This window comes from Grus americana, chromosome 6, assembly GCF_028858705.1.
Source record: "Grus americana isolate bGruAme1 chromosome 6, bGruAme1.mat, whole genome shotgun sequence".
NCBI classification, from domain to species: domain Eukaryota; kingdom Metazoa; phylum Chordata; class Aves; order Gruiformes; family Gruidae; genus Grus; species Grus americana.
In genome coordinates, this window is record NC_072857.1 from 39,161,867 (window position 1) to 39,185,396 (window position 23,530).

The 23,530-nt window shown below is 37.2% G+C and overlaps 1 protein-coding gene across 1 annotated transcript in view; it reads left to right on the plus strand.

Moving 5' to 3' along the window:
• The window catches only part of SPAG16 (sperm associated antigen 16), a 407,293-nt gene that overhangs the window by 206,302 nt on the left and 177,461 nt on the right, over nucleotides 1-23,530 (plus strand). The window contains 1 exon segment of the mRNA XM_054830796.1: nucleotides 19,250-19,441. Within this exon segment, the coding sequence (XP_054686771.1) occupies nucleotides 19,250-19,441 (192 nt within the window).

Here is a 23,530-nt window from a genome sequence, read left to right on the forward strand (position 1 = left end):
AAACTGTTATCAATTTGTTATATAAAAAATGCCACAGTAGTTATTTTGAACTTTGTGGATTTTTAAGTTCCGCTGCTATTGGAAAACTGGAAGGTGGTATTGTCAACTCAGCAATTAGGGGGAAAAAAACAAACTTAGGGTAAGTACATTCATGAATCAAGCATCTTGGAAATAAAGGTAGTTAATGTTTGATATCCTAGAAAAAGTGCTAGTGAGGTGTTGGGCTGGAACAATCCATGTTCTGAAAGCAGCTCTAGATTGTACCTCTGGAAGCTGAAGGAGCTGGTGTTACCCTGATGAAAATCTATGCATGAATAGATGAGAAAGACAACCTTGTAGAGACAGGGTGCAGAAGGAATTAGTAAAATGTACTGAGAGTGTGGATGTGAGGCCTCAGAGGGGTTGAATAGGCTGGGAAGGGAATAAAAACTCCAGGTGGGCTTGAATTTACATAAGAAGCTTTTAGGGGAATTCTGTAGCACATCAGAGCAGGCTATGGGGGAGCAATGATTTTGAGGCCCGCTAGGTGACTGAGGGGTTATGAATGGTCAGCAATGAAACACTTATGAACACTTGGTCTGCAGAAAGCTCTAAGCACCTGTCTCTAAAACCAATGTCTCTTCCAGCTGTGTAAAGCTGAGCAGCACAAAATCACTACTGATCATCCAGTTGGATGCTCAGAACCTCTTCCAGGCTTAAAAGCTGCAGTGCTGTCGGTGACTGAGCACCATGGTGGCCTCTTGAGTCTAAGTCCAAAATGTTGCCGACAACCTTGAATGAAGGGGGCCGGGTTAGTGATATTTTCTTCAAAGTTTTAAAGAGCAGCGATTGATAAATATGAAATTGTGGAAGTAAGACTCTGTCAGAGTGGAAGTGATTTCTTTATTGTACAAAAACTTTTAAGGTTCAAAAAAATAGATTCCTGAGCAGAATTGAAGCCAGAATAAACTGAGAAACTGAAATGAATTCTTGCTCAGTTAAGTCCCTGATTTTATTTTTTTACATGATTTTAACTTTTTTTATCATGTTATCATTTGGGCTTGTGAAGAAACTATCCAGAGATAGATTTCAATGTAGAAAAAAAGATAGACTGTAAAGCCCAGCAGAACAGTAATCCAGAAATGGAGGGAGGGTGCAGAGAAACCTCTGAGGAGTGATGGGGAGAGAAGGGCAAAATTCAGGAGGGAAGGCATTCACAGAAAGGAGAGGCAGACCAGATTTCAAGCCAGCCATGATCAGTTGTTCAGAGGTAACAGGCAGAACCTGACACTGCTCATTGCTCACAGCGTCTCAGAGGACTTGCACTTGGAGGAGGAGGGAAACGCTGAGGAGCAAAAATCAGACTTGACAGGTTGGCAGCTACATGTACAATTTCAGAATTTCACAGTGGACACTTTTGTAGTTTGAGAGCCCGTAGTGCTTTGATTATCAAGGTGAATTACAAGCAGGGAGCATGCTGCTTTCTTCATCCTCCACCTCTGCAGCTCTTGGCTCCCTATGGACTGAACTGGTGAGGAGGGTTCCATTACTGGTAGATGTCGATGTGTCGATCCACACCAGTCTCCTTGCCAGTTATAATATTTTCATACATCAGTGTGTGGTGAGAAACATTTGCAGGGTATGAAGAGTCAAACGGACAATCTGACACAGAAAATAAATGGCTGCTTTCTGTTTGCTTACATATTACAAAGAATATTTTTTGAATAACTAAAACTATACATGCCCATGAAGCCTCAGCAAATGAAAAGAATTTGATGACATATTGAGTGACTACGTTCTTTAGTCACAAGAACAAGATAATTTAAAAAATTCTACTGAAATCAAATATATTCTTCTTCACACTTTAATAATTCTTTATGCCAGTGTTAGATTTATTTTTATTTCTATGAGAAGAAACAGGAATTATCTATTATGCCATTTTGTTTAATGTACTGACTTTCAAGTATTGATGCTGCTGTTATTTGGTGAAACTAGGAGACTTCCAGCTCAAACAGTTACTGCTTAAGTTATGATTCCAGGATCTACAAAATGTTGCTACAAGCTAATGTTTGTTAGTTTTAGTTAAATACAGCAGCATTTGTCTGTATGGAAGCTGTAATTTAACATTGAGTTGTGTGATTTGGCTATGCTACTGGAGGCTCATTCTAATTCAAGACCTTCACATACACTTTTAGGCTCTTTAAAAAAAATCTGCCAACAGGAAGAAAGGTTTGGAGTCAGTGACTTTGAATTGATGTTTTTTGTTACCACCCATCCCTTAGAGCCACTACCCAGGCTGGGTCAACAGTCATGCTAAGGTAACACCATACCTGTTAACCCACTCAGGACCAAACGAAGTTCTCTGAGATGTCAAGGAAGAAACAGACTGAGAATTCAGCTCCATCAGGGACTCTTTCAAATTCCGTTATGGAAAAGTTTCAGCTGTGATGTGCTTAGGTACCCTCCCGTTTATTGTGCTCCAGATTGTTTTTCTGGTGGCACTAAAGAATTGTGTGGGTTTTCATGGAATTACTGCCCAATCCCTAACTTGCCTGTACAGACCCTGGGCCTCCCAGATAATTCACAGTGTAGGCACTGTATTGCTCTGTACTATGCTTCCGGTTTGTTCTCTACTTCCAGCAGAGTCAGCAAATGCTGAGTTCCACCTTATACAATGCTGAGACTTAAAAGCTACTAACTCTGCTCTAAGCATTATCATGGGAAAGAGTTGTAAGACTCATGTTAATCACAAAGGTCTCTGGCTATCAGTGGAATAGAATTATTCTGATTTGTGCCTTGAAATAGAGGCTTTAAAATTAATTCAAGGTTCACTGCAGGAACAGATGTTTTTATTTATCCTTTTATTACTATTCATAACTATTTTTTTTTACATAGCCTTTTATTACTATTGATATTGAATGCAAGACAGTCTACTACATTTTGCTTAGGACTTTTGAACAGCATTTGTGTTGCAAAGGTATAATGACTTAGTTTCTTAGAGAATCTTGGATTCTCATATATTTCAACAAAGCCTTCAGTTACCAGCTTACGTAATAAATTTGACAATGGTTAGAAACTTCTTTTGAGTGACACTGTTAATTTTCAGTCATCTAACTGCCTTTGTGTAAGACATCGTATTTAGCAGACTAGACATTTGTTAAGATGTTTTATCAAACTGAGCTAATACAGGAAGTTGAAAGAAAAAAGTTGCTTTCATTTATTCTGCAAAGAAAAACCTATTTCAGAAGCCTTTCAGTCAGTTCCCCAGTGTACTGCATTAACTGTGTACTTGGTGTTTTCAAGTATAGGAAAATTTTAATTTCCAAAGTAGCTTTGTTTATTTCAGAATCTTTGGCAAGCTTCATACTTTTCATACAAGGAAGCAGTCTTCACATCACATCATTCTCTCTCAGGCCTGCAAAGCCTACTATTTTTCCTTCACAAACATGTTTGGGTGGGCATTAGATTTCCTTTGGGATTGTCAATCTTCTTATTTTTATCAATAAAAAGCCTCTGCTGGACAAAGGAATAAATCACATATAAATGAAATATGAGAGATTACATGAGAAGCTTAGCTTTTGCTTAGTCTAATCCAATATCTTTGGCCAAACGTCTCAATGTCAAAGGCTTTATAAGTATTCTACAGGATCAGTCTGGCAAAGAGAAATCAATAACCAGGTAATGGATTTGATTAAAATTTTTCCCCTTCCACCCACTCCCACAAGCCAAATGTTTCTACCCATACTAATATCTTCTGGCACATGTAACTGTTGGTTATTCTCTGTGGGTTTTGGGCATTTATATATATATAAAAAATATGTTTTATATTATTTCAGAGGCTGTGTTAACTGTTGATGGGTATCTATTTTAAGACAAAGCAACTTACATGTCTCATTTTTCTTTGGAGAGATCAGTTCTGCAATGTGCTTTTGGAAAATGCAGGATGATAATAATTGTAACTTTGCTGCACGCTTAGATCCTGTTTTGTGCAGAAGTTGTCTTCCTTTTTCTGCTACTCCTGCCATGCTGAGGAGCTTGTTCTTATGCAGTCCAGGGTGCCCAGCAGATGTCCAGACTTCTGGAGATTTTCTTTGTTGCCAAATTATCAGGTGTCTCCTTTACACCACTCCTGCTGGTCTTCTGTCTTTGAGATAGTTGTATCTGCAGACCACAGGCCATCTGTAATGTTTGACTTCAGAAACAGTAATAATTAGACTGTTAGTGTTCTGCAAGGATGTTACCTTTGCTTTAAACAAGTAGTTTTCCATACTGAAAAGAAGAAGAAAAAAAAAAACCAACACCCTATTGGATACATTTTGAAGTTGAGTCACAGCTGCTTTAGTTGTAGAAATTTGTTTGGACTTTATACCACTTTTTCTCCCTTTACATGTATCCTTCAGTTACCAGAACTGTCCTTGAAAGCCGTTCTAAACTACAAATCCTTTGCAGGACAAAATGCAAAATGCAACTTCTTTCTTTTATATCAGGAACCTTAAGAGTCTATCATTATATTGATTTTTAAAAAGCAAATGGTCTGCAGTGTGGTTACTGAATAGGCTTCACTTTTCATCCAGAATGACCATGCTTTAATGAAAAGCTACCTTTTGGCTTCTATTTCTTAGTTGGTGGAAATATTGACCACTCAAAGTTACTGATTCACGAACAATATCTCCATTACAATAATTCAGCAAACAGCAGGAGAGAGAAATGCTGATGGCAGTTGAAGAGGGGAAAGGGAGGAAACGGGTTGACAGAAGAAGCAGTCCTCCTGTTGAGCAATTCAAATGTATATTTGAAATAATTACAGGAAGAAAATATAATAAAATGCTGCCCTTTGATGGAACTGCTCCATAGTTAGTTTCACAGGTGGCTTTACACACTTACTGAATTTCAAAACCAGTGATGAAAACCCATTGAAGTTCTTGTGTAAAACTAATAAATAGTAGAAAACCTTTCCAATATTCATGATAAATCATGACATCTTATTTTGAAAACTGAAGATTTTTTTATCACAGCCATTTTGTTGATTATCTTATTAGAGATTTTCTGCTGGTTAGCACGCATGGCTCAGTTTTAAAAAGCTTTTGTATGGTGGGAACGAGTTAAAAGGTGTCTGGACTCTAGCTGTGGTGTTTTAAGTGCTTTGCTGTAGCCTTTGAGGCATTATTGTAACTGAAACAAAGTAAGGTCTCTTGCATTTTAGAAATTTGTAATAGGATACTTACACCAGCTGTATTTCCTCTTTTTTTTTCTTGTGTATTGCTAAGGCATTGCAGTTATAAACATTGTGGAAAAGTGTAGTTGGCTTCTTCATTTGTTTGTGTGTTCTGTCTCCTGTATATTTTGTTTTGTGTGGATACATAGTGAGAAACTTCATTTCTCTTTGTCTTGGTGGAGGGTGAAAGGACTGTGGCTTCTGAAATGTAAATGCTGTTTCACAGGGTATTTATGTGAGCAAAAGCCTACTTCCAAGCAAGGTACCTAATTAGGTGTTTTTCCTGAGTTTCCCCAGAGTTAAGGCTATCTAAGTGGCAGTTTGCTTTCAGTGAAAGCAAAGACTGTGCTAAGAATGACAGTTAAAGTGGCAGTAAGAGGTCAAAGAAAAAAGTTGGAGGCAATCTGCTTCAAAGGGATGTTACTTAGACTTACAAAACACCTAGAGAAATACCCAGAGAAACATCGGTGACATCAGCCCTGACCAGCAATCTGCGCTTGCTGGAGGATGCCTGGTCCCTACCACCCCCTTAGCCAGATGCAACACCAGAAGCAGCATGTCCCTCCGGCTCGCTCCGCTCAGAGTAGTTGCTGCTCCAGTGGTCACTCAGCTCCCGCTGCTGAGTGAAGCCCCAGAGCTGGTTTACTCCTGAGGAGGAGACAAAGGGCCAGAGGGAAGGACTCAGCCCATGGGTCACCAGTCAGAAATGTCAGCAGCTTGAAAAATGCAAACTGTGATAATAAAAACCCCTCATTTCTGTAACTTCCTACTGAAACAAATTGTTAATTTGTACAGCTATATGTTCAAGGAAGGATTGCATTTCCCTCACAAAGCAATACCCTTTGATTTTACTCATTATTTTTAATTATGTAACATGGATGATATTTCTGTCCTTTTCTGTTTAGCACATACATTATTACCAAAGTTGGGTTTTTTCTTCTTAGATGTTAAGAGTCTGACCAGTCTTACACACACACATATATTTTCTCAAATGAAATTGGATCCTTGGCCACAATTTTTCAAAGAATTTTCCCTGAGAAAGTGCGAGGGGGTGCCAAAGGATTGGTATGTCAATGCTCTGGTTTTGGTTTTGAAACAGTTTTAATATGATAAAAGTGGATTCCATTTTGGTCAAATCAATTTAATTCAAACTCAGAATTTCTTAGGGAGTTCTTACAGGGCTTCTGCTGTGATTTCTTTTGTCTAGTCTTTACCTTGTTCATTTGCTGTCTTTTTTTTTTTCTTTCTTTTCAGATGAACTAATGCCATTTTTACTCATTAATTTGTTGCTCCTCCGTCACATGTATGAAACGTGCCTTTAAAGCCTCTTTCAAAAAGACCTCAATCTTCATACAGTATGAAGTATTTGACCTTGCATACATTTGAACTCCTAATGAGACTAAAAAGATAGCTAGTTTCTGGGTAGTATTATTTAAATTGTTATTTAGCTATCTTATCCTCATAATATGTCATTTAAATTTTATGCTTGTCTATAAGGTAAATAGTTTTCAAATGTACTGAGTGCATTGCTTACATAGAAATAATCTCATTGTTCTTAAATGATTGTGTGCTACGCTTTCTCATTATCTGAATTTTAGACCTGAAAACAGCCATAATTAATATTGGGAGATTTAACCAAGCTAATCATATTGGTTGAAAAGGCATTGTGATTATCTTTGAGTTTCACAAAACAGGTGTCAAGTTTAATCTTTGTCTTTATGGCAAAAGTTTATCCAGTTATTCAAATTCAGTAATATTTTGGTGTGATTGTTTTGATTCTTAGAAATTAAGAGGAAACTTTCTGATCAGCTGTGTGGGTAATTAGATCTTGTGTTTACTTGAAAGAAAGAAAATAATTTCTATATGATAACCACTTTGATAGAGAGAGAAAGGGAAGAGGAATATGCAGTTGAAATCTCTTTTATAGAGTACCAATAAATGGTATACTTCTAAACCTATTAGTTCAGCTTCAGTGAAGCTGTGAATATATTCTGTGAAAGCTTGCAGAAATTTGCCTGCTCATCACAGAGTTCTTGGGTTTCTTTTCCTACTCGTCACCCTGATTTTCAGTTTCTGCTGTTCTGGTACAGCTGTTGCCTGGAAGTCAGCAGAAGCAATTCAGTTTTGTGGATTTTCAATTCATTTATTTAGGTTGTGAGAAAAAGATTATGTTCACCGTGGTGGCTCCAGATTTTGAGTAGTTTAGGTTTTCTTCTAGCTTCATCAGCATCCCTATTTGAGGACGGGGAGTTGGAATTACAGAGTGCTAGCTGCCTCCTCGCTTGGGTTGGTCTCGGTTTTGCTGGTCTGATCCCGTGTTTCTGCTGAACATGTTACTGTCGTTCTCTTCAGAGTTGTTATACACATCAAAACATCTCTCTTAATGGAATCTCTTGTGTTATGTTTCTGTGTGCAATTATAATCTTGATGACTTTAACATTCTTGGTTCATTATTGTTTTCTTCTGTGCAATAAAGGCAATTGTTTTTTTCCCTGAAGTCTGCTGCAAGGGTTCTAGTGGAGTAGCTAAGGAGCTCTACGTGTTTGTTACATTGTTAAAATGTGTGTTTCCTAAAGTATAGCTGTTAAACCAACAAGCATTAGTGTTAAGAGTTGACTAGAGAATGGCAATTCAATTCAGGCAATGTCTAAGATAGTTGAATTTGAAACAAACCCCAAATATTTAGAGTGTTTACAAAAATTGACTTGTACTGAAATGTCTCTTCTTAAGGTAGGAGGCTTAGGTTTTATATAAATATTGCTTTGATTTTTTTTTTTTTTAAATCTTAGAAGGTGAGGGGGCTTTTTTATCACTATGACTGACTTAGTTACATTTCTGACTTGAATGAAGTATTTAGGCAGAGATTCAAATCCCTGTGTTGCCTGATGGTGCAGGTTTTTGCTATGCCCATGCCAGTGCTATGGCTAGCTGCTGTGGAAGGGGAGGATCCTGAGCCTTTCCTCTTCAGTCTGTATCCAGCCACTCAGTTCCAGTCCCTGGACTTGGAAGACTCTGGTGCACAATAAGCTTGTTTTGGAGAACTTGACTGCCAGGAAACTTCATTTCCATTTTTTTTTCTGCAGGATTAATTTTCTGCTAATATAATGCTAACAAGGGGAACGTGTCTGAGGAAGGCAATGTGAAACCTCATCCTACTCACAGTGATCTATCCAGGATGAAAAAAAAGCATTCTGAATTAGATGGAGGCAAAACTTGATTACGGGTTTGTCACATTTGAAGTCGGGACCTTCCCTTTCATACAGTAGTGTCAGTGTCCTTCATTTATTTCATCTTGCAAAAAATGATCTAACCAGTACAATTCAGTGGATGTTGGAATGATGAGTGCTTACTGGTTGGTGATGCGTTACTTTTAATTAGATACTTCAGCTCAAATGTACAAGATATGTCCTTGCAAGGATTTAAATATGGTTGGTTTAGTCCTGGATACTATTTAATAACATTGTATGTCTGCAGCATTTCCTAATTTGTTTCTTTTGTATTTAATATGGAAGTTTTTTAGTAAACCGTGTGGAATTTCTGCTCTAACCCTAGGGTGGTATGTTTTGACATTGATTCATGGAGATTTGGGATTTCCTGGCATGAATCTTGTGTCAAGGACTAAACCTTACATTACCGCTTTCAGTTGTGAGTTACTTCGAAAGTCATCGTTAGGTTTAATGGTTGAAGTAAGGAAAAATTTGTTGTGAGTACAGACTCCAGGTAGGAATTGTGCAACGGTCATTTATTTGTTGTATTTATGTATTTTTCCTTATGCTGTGTTGTTGCAGAGATTTGGGTAACTTCGGGTACAAAACAGTTGGGACTTGTTTGACCGTTGAAGGATGTGGAAGTGAAACCATGTTCTTACCTTGTTGTAACTTTATTCTTTGCATTTGAGTAGTGTGTATATAAAATGAATGGGGAATAGAAAGAAAGGCAACCATGTTATATGTGACCACATCAGCTTTGTGTTGGGTTTGAAGTTTTGTTTTCTTTTTCTTTTCCCCTTTCTTGAGCAATCAGGTGTTAGGTTGCATGGCCTCATGAATGGAAATTCAGTTTTCATACAAAGCCTTGGTATGAAAGGATGGAAGATTATATTACTTTTGGTATACTGCTTTCTCTTGTACCAGCCTGGGATTCTGTTCATACTCAGCATTTCCATTCCTCCTCCATTCTCAGACTTCAAATTGCTATCGATCACTGTCTGTATTAACTAATTCCCTGCCTTTGGTTATGTTCGTATCCCCAGGGCATGGCTCAGTAAGATCACCCATTGCCCAAAATACAAACATTTGGCTTGTGCGCTGTCCCGTGTGTTTTCTTGGGCTTCATTGTCAAGATCGTTACACAGCGCGAGTTAAATATTCTTCCAGGTGCCTGGGAAATGTTCAAATCCCAGTGCAGAACTTTCCACAGGCTGTGAAATCTCTATGCGCACACTGAACTCTCTTTGCATATGAATATGCAGCTTAAAAATGATGCTTTGTACAAACATGCAAATGGAATTAATGGCTGTGGTTCATTACTGGCTATTGATTGAGGTTAGACATCACTGGACAACCATTTGAGGATGATAATGGATTTGAAATGACTGCTCCACAACTTTGCATTTCAGAGGAACTGTGACACAGGATTATCCTTGTTAATATAGGTCATAAATCTGTTCTGTACATGGAATTCATGTATCTGAACTCCTTCCAAACCACATTTTTCCCTACAACAGCCCTTCATTAAAATTTAAGGTTTTGGAGTCACTCCAGTGGAGGAAAAATAACACACACTGGATGGGATGGGTGTTGAGATTAAGTATCACAGCTTATTAGCACGCTATTTAATGTAGGTTATGGATATTGATTGGTACTATGCCTGATTTTTATGTGAGCTAAATATGCTAATTTATGTTAAAAATATAATAGTGTATAGGGAGAGTTTAGCTTACGTTGAGATTGTTTGAGGGACAATATTAGGATGGTACAGCACAGATACCATTTCTGGAAAATATGATAGTTTTGCTATGTTTACTCATTATATTTAATTTCAAGCAAAATAATTATTCCTCATGAAGTTAATGGAGGAAGAATTACTTGGCAATATCCTAAAGCAAGATCGCATGACTGGTCCCAAAAGCAGCGTTTGCCTTCAGCATAAGCAGCTTTCATATTTGTTGGAGATCTCACTAGCTAGGGTCTTACAAGCTCCCTGCTTCAAATAGGATGCCAAAATGCCCCTATGCCTCAGTAAATAGATGTGGAATTTTGGTGTGGGATGCTGGACATGCACTGGCAGAAAGCTTTTAGAAGAGAAACTTTTATTAAAAAAAAAAAAGGGGGGGTGTGTGGTTAAAAAGGTAATTATTCATTGATATTTAAACCTTGCATAGAGCCCTGCATTGTCTAGTGCCTGCTGCCCTGCTGAAGTGCGTTTTGCTACATCTAATCTCCGAGTATTGTAACTAGTTTATCTTTTGTCTTTTTATTTTTATTCTGTACCTGGCATGCTTCCAAAGTCTCCTAAAAGGCAATTTTGCATGTACTAAAAACTGCCTTCTACCAGGTGCCCAAATTATTTTAAAATCTCATTTAACCACTTTTAATTACATGACATTGAAAGACAGCCAGTTCATTTTTTTAATACGTTAAAAAGACTAGCCTGCAGTGAATGGTAACACACTCAATATTTTTTTGTGGGGGTACCAAGCTAATCTTAGCAAGCTAATGGATTTGAATGTAGCAGGCCTGACTCTGGTCTGTATAGATTGTGTCCTGAATTGGAGCAATCTGCTACCTTGTGGACATAGCAAAAAAATCATCGTAATGATCCAGAATGGAAAACTACAGGCTATGTTTAGAGCATGCCAAAACCCTAAAATAAAGGAATAATTGTCCACTGGGACGGAGACAAGCTGGTAAGAGCAGTGGGAAAGGCACCTGGTGAAACAGGATTTCTCTGTATGTGTATGGTTAGGTATGCTAGCTTCTGTCATCGGTACTCAGTTCAGAAAGGGAAAATGCTTTAAAATATGGAGGACTTGTTAGGTTGAAACTTGTTTACAAATGACTTGAATTCGTTGTCTGAAAATTCATATATACCATACTGAGGTTCTTTTTGGTTGTAGGAGCATGTTATATTTAAATAGTCGCAGCTGTGAAATTGTCAATTTTGAGGTGTAATGGAGCCTCAAGGAAGTTTTGATAAAGAAATTAAAACAAAAGATCACTACTTTTACAATGCCTAGGACCAGTGTCCGTCTTATCTAGAAGCAGTGGCAAGTGGTGCTATGCCAAAAGCTTGCTTTATTTTTTTTCCCCTTGATGTCACGCCCAGCTGTCAGCCAGGTAGAATGGCAGGGGGAAACAGTTACCCTGTCTTGGGTCAATGTATAAGCATGAAATATGATAAAAAGATCTAGCAATTAGGTAATGTAGAATGAAAAATTACCTTGAATTTTGCACTTGGCAAACTATGCATTGACAGTTTTCTGAAGATTTCCAGCCAATAGCCTTGTGTCACAGGTTCGTGCAGGATGGTTAGATTTTTCTTCTCAGACAAAAAAAATCCAAGTACTGTCCACCACCTGCTGCTTACTGTCATGCTTCCTGGCTTTGAAACTTCTTCATTGGTTTAAAGAATGTCAGTTTATGATTGATTTTGCATTTTTCAAATTTAATTTTTTTTTCCCCTCAGCTTTGATGATAAATGAGGAAGAGAAAAGGTATTTTCGTATTTTTACTGCTGAGTATTCTGGCATTCACCTTCTGTATAAATGACATTTTATGTCTATTAATAAAGCAGGAATAAAATTGGGCCTAAGATTATTCTGAAGGATGAAACATATTACAATTACTATATAAGATGTGTCTTAGACACATAGTTCATGAGGATAATGAAAGCAACACCCAAAATGAACCATAGATATCAAAAAACCTAGGGGTTTTAATAAGAAATGTCACTGTAAATAATTAATGTGGCTTAGAGTTCCAGTAACAAAAAAGTGAACTATATCTCAGGTCTGTTTCAAGGTTACAAAATCGATTTGAAACAATCTTTGCTACTGTTTTGTTCAAATACAGACTAAGAACATAAGGATGTCTGCACATGCCAAAGTTTTCTGGACCATCATCCTGTCCCCAGCAGTGAGTACAAGGGGATGCCAGGGAATGGATAAGAATAAGAGAGGCATTTGTGAGGTTTTGTCTTAGTAACCTCCTGGACTCGACTCCTTATTTCAAAGGTTCTTGAGCCAGATGCAGTTTCCTTGTAATCCTTGATGTATTCCTCTTGCAGAACTTGATCCCATCTTCCTTTGTACCCACAAAGAGTTGGATCCACATCATCCTTTATCAAGGAACTGTGCAGGTCTCCTACCTGGTGTGGAAAAAAAGTCACCTGTTGTCTTTTCAATATTTTTTTAATGGGAACTTTTTAAATAATATGTTGACCCCAACCTTTTTTAAATTCAGCCTGATTTTCCCTGTCTCTAATGAGAAGAAAGTGAGGGGCTATGACAAAACCACACCACAGCGAAGTAGGACAGTAACAAAGAGTTACGATGACTGCGCAGCTGAACTGATATTTGGTATTTTCATCTCTTATATTGGTTTTAGTATCAGATAGAAAAAAAGTGTTTAAATACAGCTCTCTTAACTGAAAATGGGACCCCATTGGTTTATACTTGCCTGAGTGTAACTGTCTGGGTCACTGTTTTTAACCTTGTTTCCAAGGGAAATGAAGCTTACAAGGATGTATCCCCCTCGCTGCTTCTGCACGTGTTACTTATACCCTCTCCCATACCCTCTAGTAACTTTTAACCTGCAGGCTAATTCTGGAAAAACTTGGAAGACAGAAGTCTAAAGAGTCAGTCAATTCCTGATATATTTATTTAACCAGTGGCTAAGATGATGGGGCAAAGAGGGAAAAGATACTTCCATAGGCATTCAGGCTTCATTAGTTATGTTTTTTCATGGCATAACTCAATTTTTCTAGACATTTCTTTCCTTTATCTTTCCTCTTTGGCCTAGCATAAAATGTCAGCAAAATTAAAGTAATCTTTAACTGTATTTGCAGTTCTTTCCTTGGACTCTGTGTTTAGGGTCTACCTGTCCTGATATTGCAAATAGTATAGTAGCTTTTAGAATTTTGCTTTAGAATAATTGTATGATTAGAGGTAAATGAGAGAGATATCATTTTTCCAATTAAGCAATTGGAATATTGATTTTAAAGTGTTTTTTAATTGCCATGGTAAAAGACTGTTAATCCTGTAATGTTTTATACTGTATGTTTAAAATTTATTGTTGAGTGGCTGATGCTTATGTTGCACAGTTAAGTTCCAGTCAGATGCTACCTGTTGCTGCTACTCTTTTAGGACACAAAACATTAACACAAGTTGCGTTTGTTTAGTGTGTTGATTTGAGAACTGTTATTTGACAGCACTGTGTGTAAGGCTTTGCTTACTGCCTTTTGATTGAGACTGTAATTGTCTCAGGAAAGGAGCCATATCTTAGTTTGTCTGCAGAACACCGGGAATGTCCACAGCGCTACAAAAATAATATGTACGAATGCTAGTAGCACAGATGTTGCTAAGTTCACTTAATGCCATGTAGAAAACAGTAACAAAATCATTGTCGGATTCACAGTACTGTCCCTTGCAACTGCTAAAAATAACATTCCTGTGATTAACTCTTAAGATAAGATACCTTGGACAGAGATTATACCTTTCCATTATTTACTAAATAAACTGTAGAGGAAGATGTTCTCTCTCTCCACCAGTACTCAGAATAAAGCTGACCAAGAATGCTTAGTGGTTATGAAGAGGTGTGGCTCCAGTCAGTGATATGAGAGGTTAAAAGAGGGATGTCCCAGGCAGCTAGATCTAATGATACAAATGGCTTTATGGTTTATTTTGGCTGATGCAAAATGACAATCCTTGTAAATTTTGAAGGCAGCTGATGTTGTGAAGCAGAATAGCTTACTAGCTCTACGTTCCACACCGTCTTCAGAGGGAGCCTGAGTAATCCCCCTGGAGTAGCTTGAGGTTCAGGTCTAAGCCCGTTGTCCAGCAATATTTGAACAAGTTGTGATATTTGAAGCTACTTGGAGTGTCGATATTATATTTGATATATTTACAGGGCAATGCTATCAGTGTAGGTATTGCCTTCATTTGACTGGTATTCCAGAAAGGCAATCAGTCACCTGAAATGTTGTAGAATAACTCTGTGCCAAAGGCTCCTGTTGTCGCTGAATATGACCCTTAATTATTGATATATTTACAACTCAGTAAGTATTAATGGAGAGGCATCTTGTAGTGAGAACAGTGAAGCTGGAAGGAGGAGGAATATATGATGAAAGGAAATGTGTATGTTTAGACTATGAGGGAGGAAAGATTTGTTAAGGCTTCAGAAGTCAGTGCTCCATCTGCTTTTGTGGATTGCAGAATTAACGTTTCCAAGGTTTTTTTCCACTCTATTTCTGGAAGGCCAGGTTTATAGCATTAATTAAGTATACCTGAAATCAGTTGAAAAGTAGAACTGTATGCGTATTTAGTATTAAGAAAAAAGATCTATCCATAGAGACAATGCAGGGGTTACAGGTGTCATAGACTTTCCATTGCCTAGAACTTCTGAAAGTTTTTTCTACATAAATACACTGTCCTAAATTATACAGGCGTATTTCATCCTTTATAGTGCTTTGGTCTGCTGGAAAGTCTAAACAGAAAATCCCCCAAACAGACCAAGCAAGACCATACAAACCCAACTGATCGGGTCCATATAGCACTGTACACAAATGTACTGCTACTTTCTTTAAAAAAAAAAATTAATAGCACCGAACTTCTAAAAGTTGGCAAAGTTATTCGCATATATGTGAATGTGTTTCAAGTGACAGAAGAAGATAGGAATGACATTTTTCTTGTCTCCTAATATCTTGTCTGGTTCTTTAATTCTTTTTTACCAAACAAATCAAAGTGTTTTATTATCCTCTGAATTAAAGATATACATGCTGCAGAATAACAGAGTTTTCTCTGTTATCGATCAATCTTAAATTCAAGTGGAGATTATGAAAATAGCTGCTGATAATTAAGGCTGAGTGTCTAATGTAATATTTCCATATATTTTCAATATAAAAATCAGTATGCATTTTGTTTGAAAATCAGTCATATATTAGAGGACTGTGTGGGTATCATAGACTGTTAAACTGACAGCCTAAATCAGTAAAAACCTGTACTTTTCCTGATATTTTTTCCACCCAGATAATCTTATATCATACGTATAGAGCAATAGTGCAGTAAACCACATTGCAGCTGCGGGTAACAAAACATTACCTCAGAATTTGGGGTGTTTTGTTTATCTACCAGGTCCAAAAAATGCTGCAAATCAGAAAAAGTGTGTCGTCATTGATCAGCTATTAAGTAGATAGGATTTTCTTCAACAAGCAGCATTTTGATTTAGATGCCAGACTTGGCTTGACATAGCACTTTTTTTTCATTATGTATGTGTCTGGTTTGAATGCTAGTGTGCAGCGAAGATTTCACAACCACAAAGTGCAGGCCCAGTGCTAAGACAGCTCTGACAGCCCTCATTCCTATAAGCAGCAGTTTGTGCTTCCCTGAAATGCTGATATGAATCTGGCCCGTGCATGCTTGGAGATCCTTAACTGATGCAAATCCCCCTTCAGTGAAGTGATGGGGTTTTTTTATGCCCAGGGAATATTGGGGAGCTTGTGTTGCAGGGGATTGGGGCACCGGGCATCTCTTTCCTGAGTATTTTTGCCCTTACTCCCAGTCTGTCCCTCAAAACTTTTCCTACACCAGCTGCACTTTTGTTTTCAATCTCCACTTTTTCTCCTTTGTTCTGTAAGGAGTGCTAAACCTCATTTGTAACTCTTTCCCCTGCCACAGATTGCCAAATTGAATCCATTTGAACTACCTTCCTGCTCATATCTGTTTTCCGAGAGATTTTCATCGCTGCCTGGATGTAGTATTCTTAAAATTCAGCCCAAGGAACTGGTGATTCTTGTAGCATTTGGGGGATTATATATTAAAAAATGCATAAGCAATAAATCTCTTTTTGTGATTCACTACAGCAGCAGTGCATACTGCCCTCTGAATTAGTTATAGATTTCATCAGTCCCACTTTATACCTGCTTCTGAATTTGTTTTAAAATAGCTCTTATTTCGTAGATGTATAAGGGGTATGATAATTTGTCATTTTGCTAATTTTATCTGTCTCTACAAGTGAGATCTAGCTCGAGTTATTAAAAGTACAAGTGTTTCATTAATAAAAGCACATTTATTCCTAGCAGCTTGACAAAATTAGGGTCTCCTCCAAACCCTTACTCAGGCTTCAAGCCTCTGTGCTTTGGTATATGTGAAAAAAGCTTCAGAAGTATTCCTGTGCAATGTTAAAATTGTTGAGAGACTAATCTCTCAAAGTTTTGTCTTGGGCATGGGGGTGTAACTGCCTTAATGAGGATTATAATGATATTTTCACAAAAAATAGCAATCTAAACCATAAGTGTTAAAAATAGGCAAAAGCTTAGGTAGGTGATATTTCATAATGGCAAGCTCCCCCTTAAGATCTATCAGGTAAATGATGCACATATTTCAAGCTGTCTTAGTGGGTACTTTTACAGAACAATCTGGTGGACATCTATTGGAAAAGGAGGAAAATAAGAATAAAAAAAAAAAATTGACACTGCCCCTCCCAGACTTTTTTTTTTAACACTGCAACAGTGAACTAAATATCTGAGTATATTCTTAGGATGAATTTTTTACAGTAGTGCTTAGGATCAACCCTTGAGCTGTTTTCAGTTCTCACAGTTTTATATCCAGAGATTTGGAAGAAGGATTTCTACCGCTTGTGATAGTGCATTTTCCATTATTCAAATAAAAGCAGAGTTTATTGGTTCCTAAAGGCAAGCTGCTCTTATTGACGTTGGTGAGGTAACAGCAGGAATTGGTCTGAAAACCCAAGGTTAAAATATTTTTGACCTGTATTTCCATGTATTATCCTCAAACATTTTTTCCTGGTTTTTTTAGTAAACACAATAGAAAACCTCCATTATTCCTAGTATAATTTGGGAAGGCTGCATTAACTTTTTTCCGATATTTTAAAAGAATTTGGGATGAAGGGGCTGTAGCTGAATTGATCCAACTTTTATAGTGGGAAGGCTGGTAGAAATGATATTAAGAAGCAAAATTACAGGATACATGGATCCATTTGTTATAGTGAAGCCTTAGGAGATGTCAGCATGGCTTTGGAAATTAAGTCTCGGAAATCTGTTAGTTCTCTGAAGGGCTTGCTGAGCATTTGATCAAGGGAGGTTTGTAAATTCGGTATACTTGGATTTTTCAGTAAGTTCTTCTTAAGACCATTTGACAAAAACTCTGAGAAGCAAAACTGTCCTCAATAAAAAGGAAATTTATCTTGTGAGTTTAAAAACTGGTGAAAGGATAGGAATTAAATGTCACTTTCTGATTGGAGAAATTATTTGATTCCCAACAGGGATCTGTGCTGAGATCTAAGTTATTAAGATGATCTTGGAAATTGGGGAAGAGAAGGAGGTGGATGAGTTTGCTAATTAGTCAGGGCAGTAAAAATGAAGGTTGCATGTGAAGAAATACAGAAAAAGAATTCCAGTTGCAGCAGTTGACTTGGCACAGTAAAGTGGCAGATGGAAGTCAGTGCAGATGAATGCAAAGTGATGCACATACGAAGAAATGGTCCTAATTGTACCTAGATAAGAATGAGTCTAAACTAGTTGTTAGTACTCAGGAAAGAAATCTTAGAACCACTGTGGTCAGTTTTCTGAAAATTTCTGTGTAGTAGTAGCAAAAATGCTAATTAAACTGAAAGAATACAGAATAAACCAGAAAATACTACTCTGTCGTATACCTTCCCTGGCTACCGGTTTCTTCAGTTTCAGCTCAAAAGGGGCTGAGAAAGATGGTAAATGTGATCAAAGGGATGGAATGACTTCTGTCTGAGGAACATGTCAATGGAGTCAGAGGCTTGAGCTTTGTGGGTAAAATATGCTAGGGGACCTATAATATCACAGCTGGTTTAGAGATGGTAAATGTGTAGTCAGTGTTTACTTTTAATCACAATATTAGAATTAGAAGCATCAAATGAAATGAAGTAAGGTATTTAAGACTCAAATATAGTTTTTTCACACAATACATAATTAAATTTTGGAATTCATTGATGCAAGAGATTGTGGGTGCCGAAAGTTTGCATATGTTCAAAAATTAATTAGTCATGGAAAAAAACCTCCATGGATGCTTGCTAAGCACAAAGCTGATGTCTCAAAGAAATCCTGAGCCACAGGCTAGGTCTGGGAGGGTTTAATTGGAGAATCACTCTACATACTTTTTTCTTATTTTCTTAAGAATCTCCTACTAGTTGTTGTAGAGCATGTTACTGAACCAGATGGACTTTTAGTCTGAAGCTGTATGTCCATGCTTAAAAGAAATGGAACTATACTAGTTTATATCTGAAGATTTGGCAAAAAAAAAAAAAAAAAAAAAAGAGTTGAACACTCTATTTTTCATTTATATAACATATCAATGACCCCAAGAGATAGTGAATGTGTTTATAGTGAGTCAGAAGAGACAAAGTTGTGATGCTTAAATAATAATTTGTATGGATTTGGGAAATAAGAAAGTATTCTTCCCTGAAAGCTATTTTATTCTATTTTGAAAGCAGTTCTCTGGGCTTAAGTTATTTTGCTGATAAACTCATAAATAGACTACAAAAAGTAAGAATGTAATTTTTGGAAGCCATGTTTACTTTCCCATGGAAGATAGCTGCTTCATATCTCCTTTTCTTTTGATAGCATATTTAATACATGACTGCTTCATTTATGATGTGTCAGAAAACTGTCTAAAGTAAAAATACGAATGTTTTCAAGAATAATTTTTTGTTCATATGTATGTTAATGTAAAATCAACAATTGCTACTTAACCTGTCTTTCTAAATACAGTTGAATTATTTTGCTGTGTACTTTGAAAAATCATTACCTGTATCCTTGCTAAAAACCACCCTTTATTCCTTATAACAGTGGCACCCAGCTGGTCACTTCAAGTGGGGATACCACAGTGTAGATATGGGACGGTTCAAAAGGTGGATGCATTCTGACTTGAGGAGGACATGCCCACACTGTATGGGACTGCTCATGGCATTCATGTGGTGAATTTGTGGCTTCTGCCTCCATGGACCACACAAGTAAAATATGGGATGTTAACAGTATGGAGTTACTGGAGATTCTTAGCTGATTGACAGCTTTACTGAGTAACCACTGGTTTATGTTTTAGCCCAGTGAGAGAGAGATCCCTAGCATCAATTTGTGGACTTCACTTGGACAACACAGATGAATTAAAGGTAGTGGTGCAAAAAACAGGCTTTGATGTGATTTACTAGATAAAGGCTTCGTTAAATAGGAAGCTGGGAAAGGCTTCATTTAAGATAGTGCCAAAAAAAGTATTTATTTTTATTTGGCAGCTGTTAATCTGTGTTGTTGGAGGTTTTTTTTTAAGGCCAAAGCTTTGTGGGACTTCACTGGGTAATTTAAATAAGTAACCGAACAAAAATTTAAGTAACTTTTCTACATAGTATTTCCAGCTCATGAGTATAAAACACACATTAATTTAAGGTTGGACAAGTGGAAATTTATTTTATTCATTATATGTGCGTTGGCAAGGTGAATCCTGATTAATAAATCAATGTATACCTCTTCATTTTCTTTATTATCTAGGTAAATGCATTTTTATGAAGGTGCTTCTAGAATATTAGTATACTCCTGCTTACCAATTAATTATTAGTTCCTCAACTTTCCTCAATTATATTTGAGGTGACATATTTTGATTAATTTACACCTTAAAGGAATGGAATGGATTTATTTTTTTTCCCAAGCTGTTCCTTCCAGACTCCTGAAGGACTTAGGAGTAGTGCTACTGACACCACTAGGTCTGATTTTTAACAACTGAATGCCATCAGTCCACAGACAAGTCTCCAGTCTCATTTGTGTTTTCCCTGGTTCTTTATTATCCAGTCCTAATGGATTTTTCTATTTCCTCTCACTCTTTTTCTTCCTTTGCATTTGAATGAGGTGAAACACACCTTCAAGCTTCTTGGCCACTGCAGGGAAAGAAGCTACACTGAAAAAGCAAGGGAGACTTTCTTCTTCCATTCCTTCTGCCTACATCACTCCCAGTCTGCTGCAATTGCAGTGAAGCAGGAGTGTTGAGGGGTTTTGTTGTAAAAGTGAAGTACTTCTCTGCTAGGCACATATGAGTTGAGACTTTACAAAATGTTGTACTTCAGCCAGATTTTTCTTCTAAGAGCTAATTAAAACTCTGTCAGTATCAGATTTTCAGTCTTGCTTTCAAATTGTGAATTGAGGAAGCATTAAATAATAATAAAAACATTGTTTTCAAAATGGGATAAGCAATGTATCCTTTCATGAATTATTCTGAATTATTTTGGCTAGTCTGAGAGCAGCTACTTAAAACAAAAGCAGCTTGAAACAAATATTCAATTTTTATAAAATCATAGGCAAAGCAGTTAGTTTGGCAAAGTTCAAGACAACTGAGAAGCGGGTTTTACAACAGAAATTGTCAGCCAGTTCTGATAACAAATGATGCTTCCACCATTACTATCAGTAATAAGAATTAATGGTCAGTGTTTTGCTTAGAAATGAAAATACTGGAAATCTATTGTATTGTTGCCTCAACCTGTTGTAGGTTTTTAATACTTTGATCATCCTCTGACATATTCATGACCTTTACGAAATAATACTAAGAATAGCTTTAATTTTATGTCAGAATGGTTTTGAATTTGCATAGACAAAGGTTTTGTTTAGACACTTTAAAATATCTTCTTTACCAAGGAAGCTTTTGTAGTCAGAGGAATCAAAGCAAATCTTCATCACCAACCCATGCCTCCCACTCACACTCATTACCAACTCTCATTTCTACCTTCAGTGTATCTGATGTGCATTTTACATTTGAAAATAAGAGAGTAAGGAGCACAGCCATGATGTGAAAGGCTAGTTATTGGCGTAAAATTATTGAAACCTCAAGTCATACAAAAATCCCAGTGGCTAAAGGCAGCAGGATGTGGCACAAAAATGTGGCATAGTATGCTTAAAATAGGAGTATTCAGAGTATGAAATAAAAAAGCCTCACTTGGAGACCTCACTGGTGGAGTTTCAGTCTGTTTGCAGTAAAAGCCCCTGTATTCATCTACATTACATTAGCTAAGTCTAAAAGACAGTTGCGTTCTGTTTAGATGAATACGTAAGATGTGCTGTGGAAGTGTCTGTGGTGTATGCACTTAGTGTAAAATGAGCACAGTGGAACAATTAGATGCTGTTGAAGAGCTTCTGTAAAAAGGGATTTGATGACAAGAAGGCAGGGCTGTTTCAAGCTTTAAGACATCCCACCTGAAGATGGGACTCTGCAATTGATCCTTATGCCCATATTAACTAATTCAAGTGAAAAATCAACCCATGCAGAATATATAGCAACAATGTGGAACTAAGGGAAAGCTACTGACAGATTAATCAGGCTGGTAGTTTCCAGTCTGGATTGTTAATTTGCCGATGCTTATATACAGAAATGCTATACAAAAGAACCTGCAGTGTATTTGGGCTTGGCAGTACTAATTGCCAAGCTAATTGGCTGAGTTTGGCAACACTAATCCTAGCTGTTTCCCAGAGTGTCACCTGTAAATTTGTTATGTGCCTGGAGTTCTCTGATACGAATGCAGCCAGCTGTGCTAGGTACCATATAAATATGTAACCTCCTTCAGACTCCTCTACAGTCTGGGTGTGTACAACAAAATGGGAAGGTGAAGCAGCTTTCCACAACGGTTTTTGATGTTTAGAAAGGGTTTTTTCTTCCCACCCTCACAGAATATGTGCTTATCTAGTTGTCATCTTTAGACTTCTCCCTTTCTAGGTGTCTGCCAGTTGACACAAGCTCTGAACAGGGGACAGAGCAGAATATAACATACTTGTGGTAGGATAATAATCAGCGATCACAGTTACTCTGCTTAATCTAGTGATTTATTTTTTCCACTAATAAGGAATTAACATTTTATAAATGAGAGCTGTCTTTCCTCCTTAATGTTACATGTTTGGATGGATGCCTGCTTTCAAATTCAATGATCTTGGAAAGCAGCATATTGGGGGGGGGGGGGAAGAAAGCATGATGAATATCACAGCTATCACTGCCACCCTTCTAAAAGAGATGTGTTGTAAATAAATGCTACAAATATAAAGACATACATTTCCGTAATGGGTGGCAGTTGTATTTTTATTTACAGACTTCAAAAAGCTGCTTTTATATATGAGAAATGTACTTTTTATCTATAAACATACCTACAACAGAGTTCTCTGTGGTTGAAAACTTAGTTTCAAGAAAGTGGGGAGGCTGGCTGCTGTCTTTTAGCACCAAAACTCAAGGTGCAACTTTCACAGCCATCAAATTCATTATTGGAGTCCAAAGAATACGAGGTGCAACATCTCTTAAATAGGAAAAGGTTGCCAACAGTTTTGATAAATTATGTAATTCTTTGCGAATGATAAGAAAATTCAGCCTGCTAATTGTTTGAATTTTGTTTTATTAGAAGGTGAAATTACTGCTGAATTTGGTGGGGGATTTTGCAATGGATATTATTCACAAGCATTTTTCTTTTGTGTATGTTGGAAGTTTCTGTTGTATATCTAGCCACAAACGGCATTCCTACTGGGAGGATAATGTGAGGTAGCTTTGTAGTTAACAATGTTGTTCTCCTTGACAATTTATGTGCCTTCTATTCAAAGATATGATCTGAGTTTAAAAACCAAAAAAGAAAACAACAAACAAAAATCCAAGCACCTTTCTTCTTCCCTAAAGACCCAGACACATGCTGAGATGCAACTATGATCCGAGTTACTGCAGGGTTTGAGGGAGTCTGAGTTCTAGTGTTGGAATTTCTTGATGCTTTCTGGTGGGAGAACTGGCTGCTTTTGAAGGAAATTAAAAAGAAAATGGCATAACATCTATGGGGGCGAGGGGCGGGGAAGAAAGATAACGAATGTACCTGGCATGGTTAGAAAAATAAACACACAGGCACATCTGCTATCTTCAAGGTTATCCCATCTTCTTAATGATTATGGAAGCAACACGAACATGAAGTAGGGGAAGAAAAGAAGGGCTTATAATTTGTGAACAGGTTTTTATGCAGCAGCATAGCTCAGATTGAAAATATATAGCCAGCCATGTTAATAGCTCAGCAAACAGTTCCAGGATTGTTTTCTCAGACCATAAATTCAGGACTGTCAAAGTCATTTTGGCAG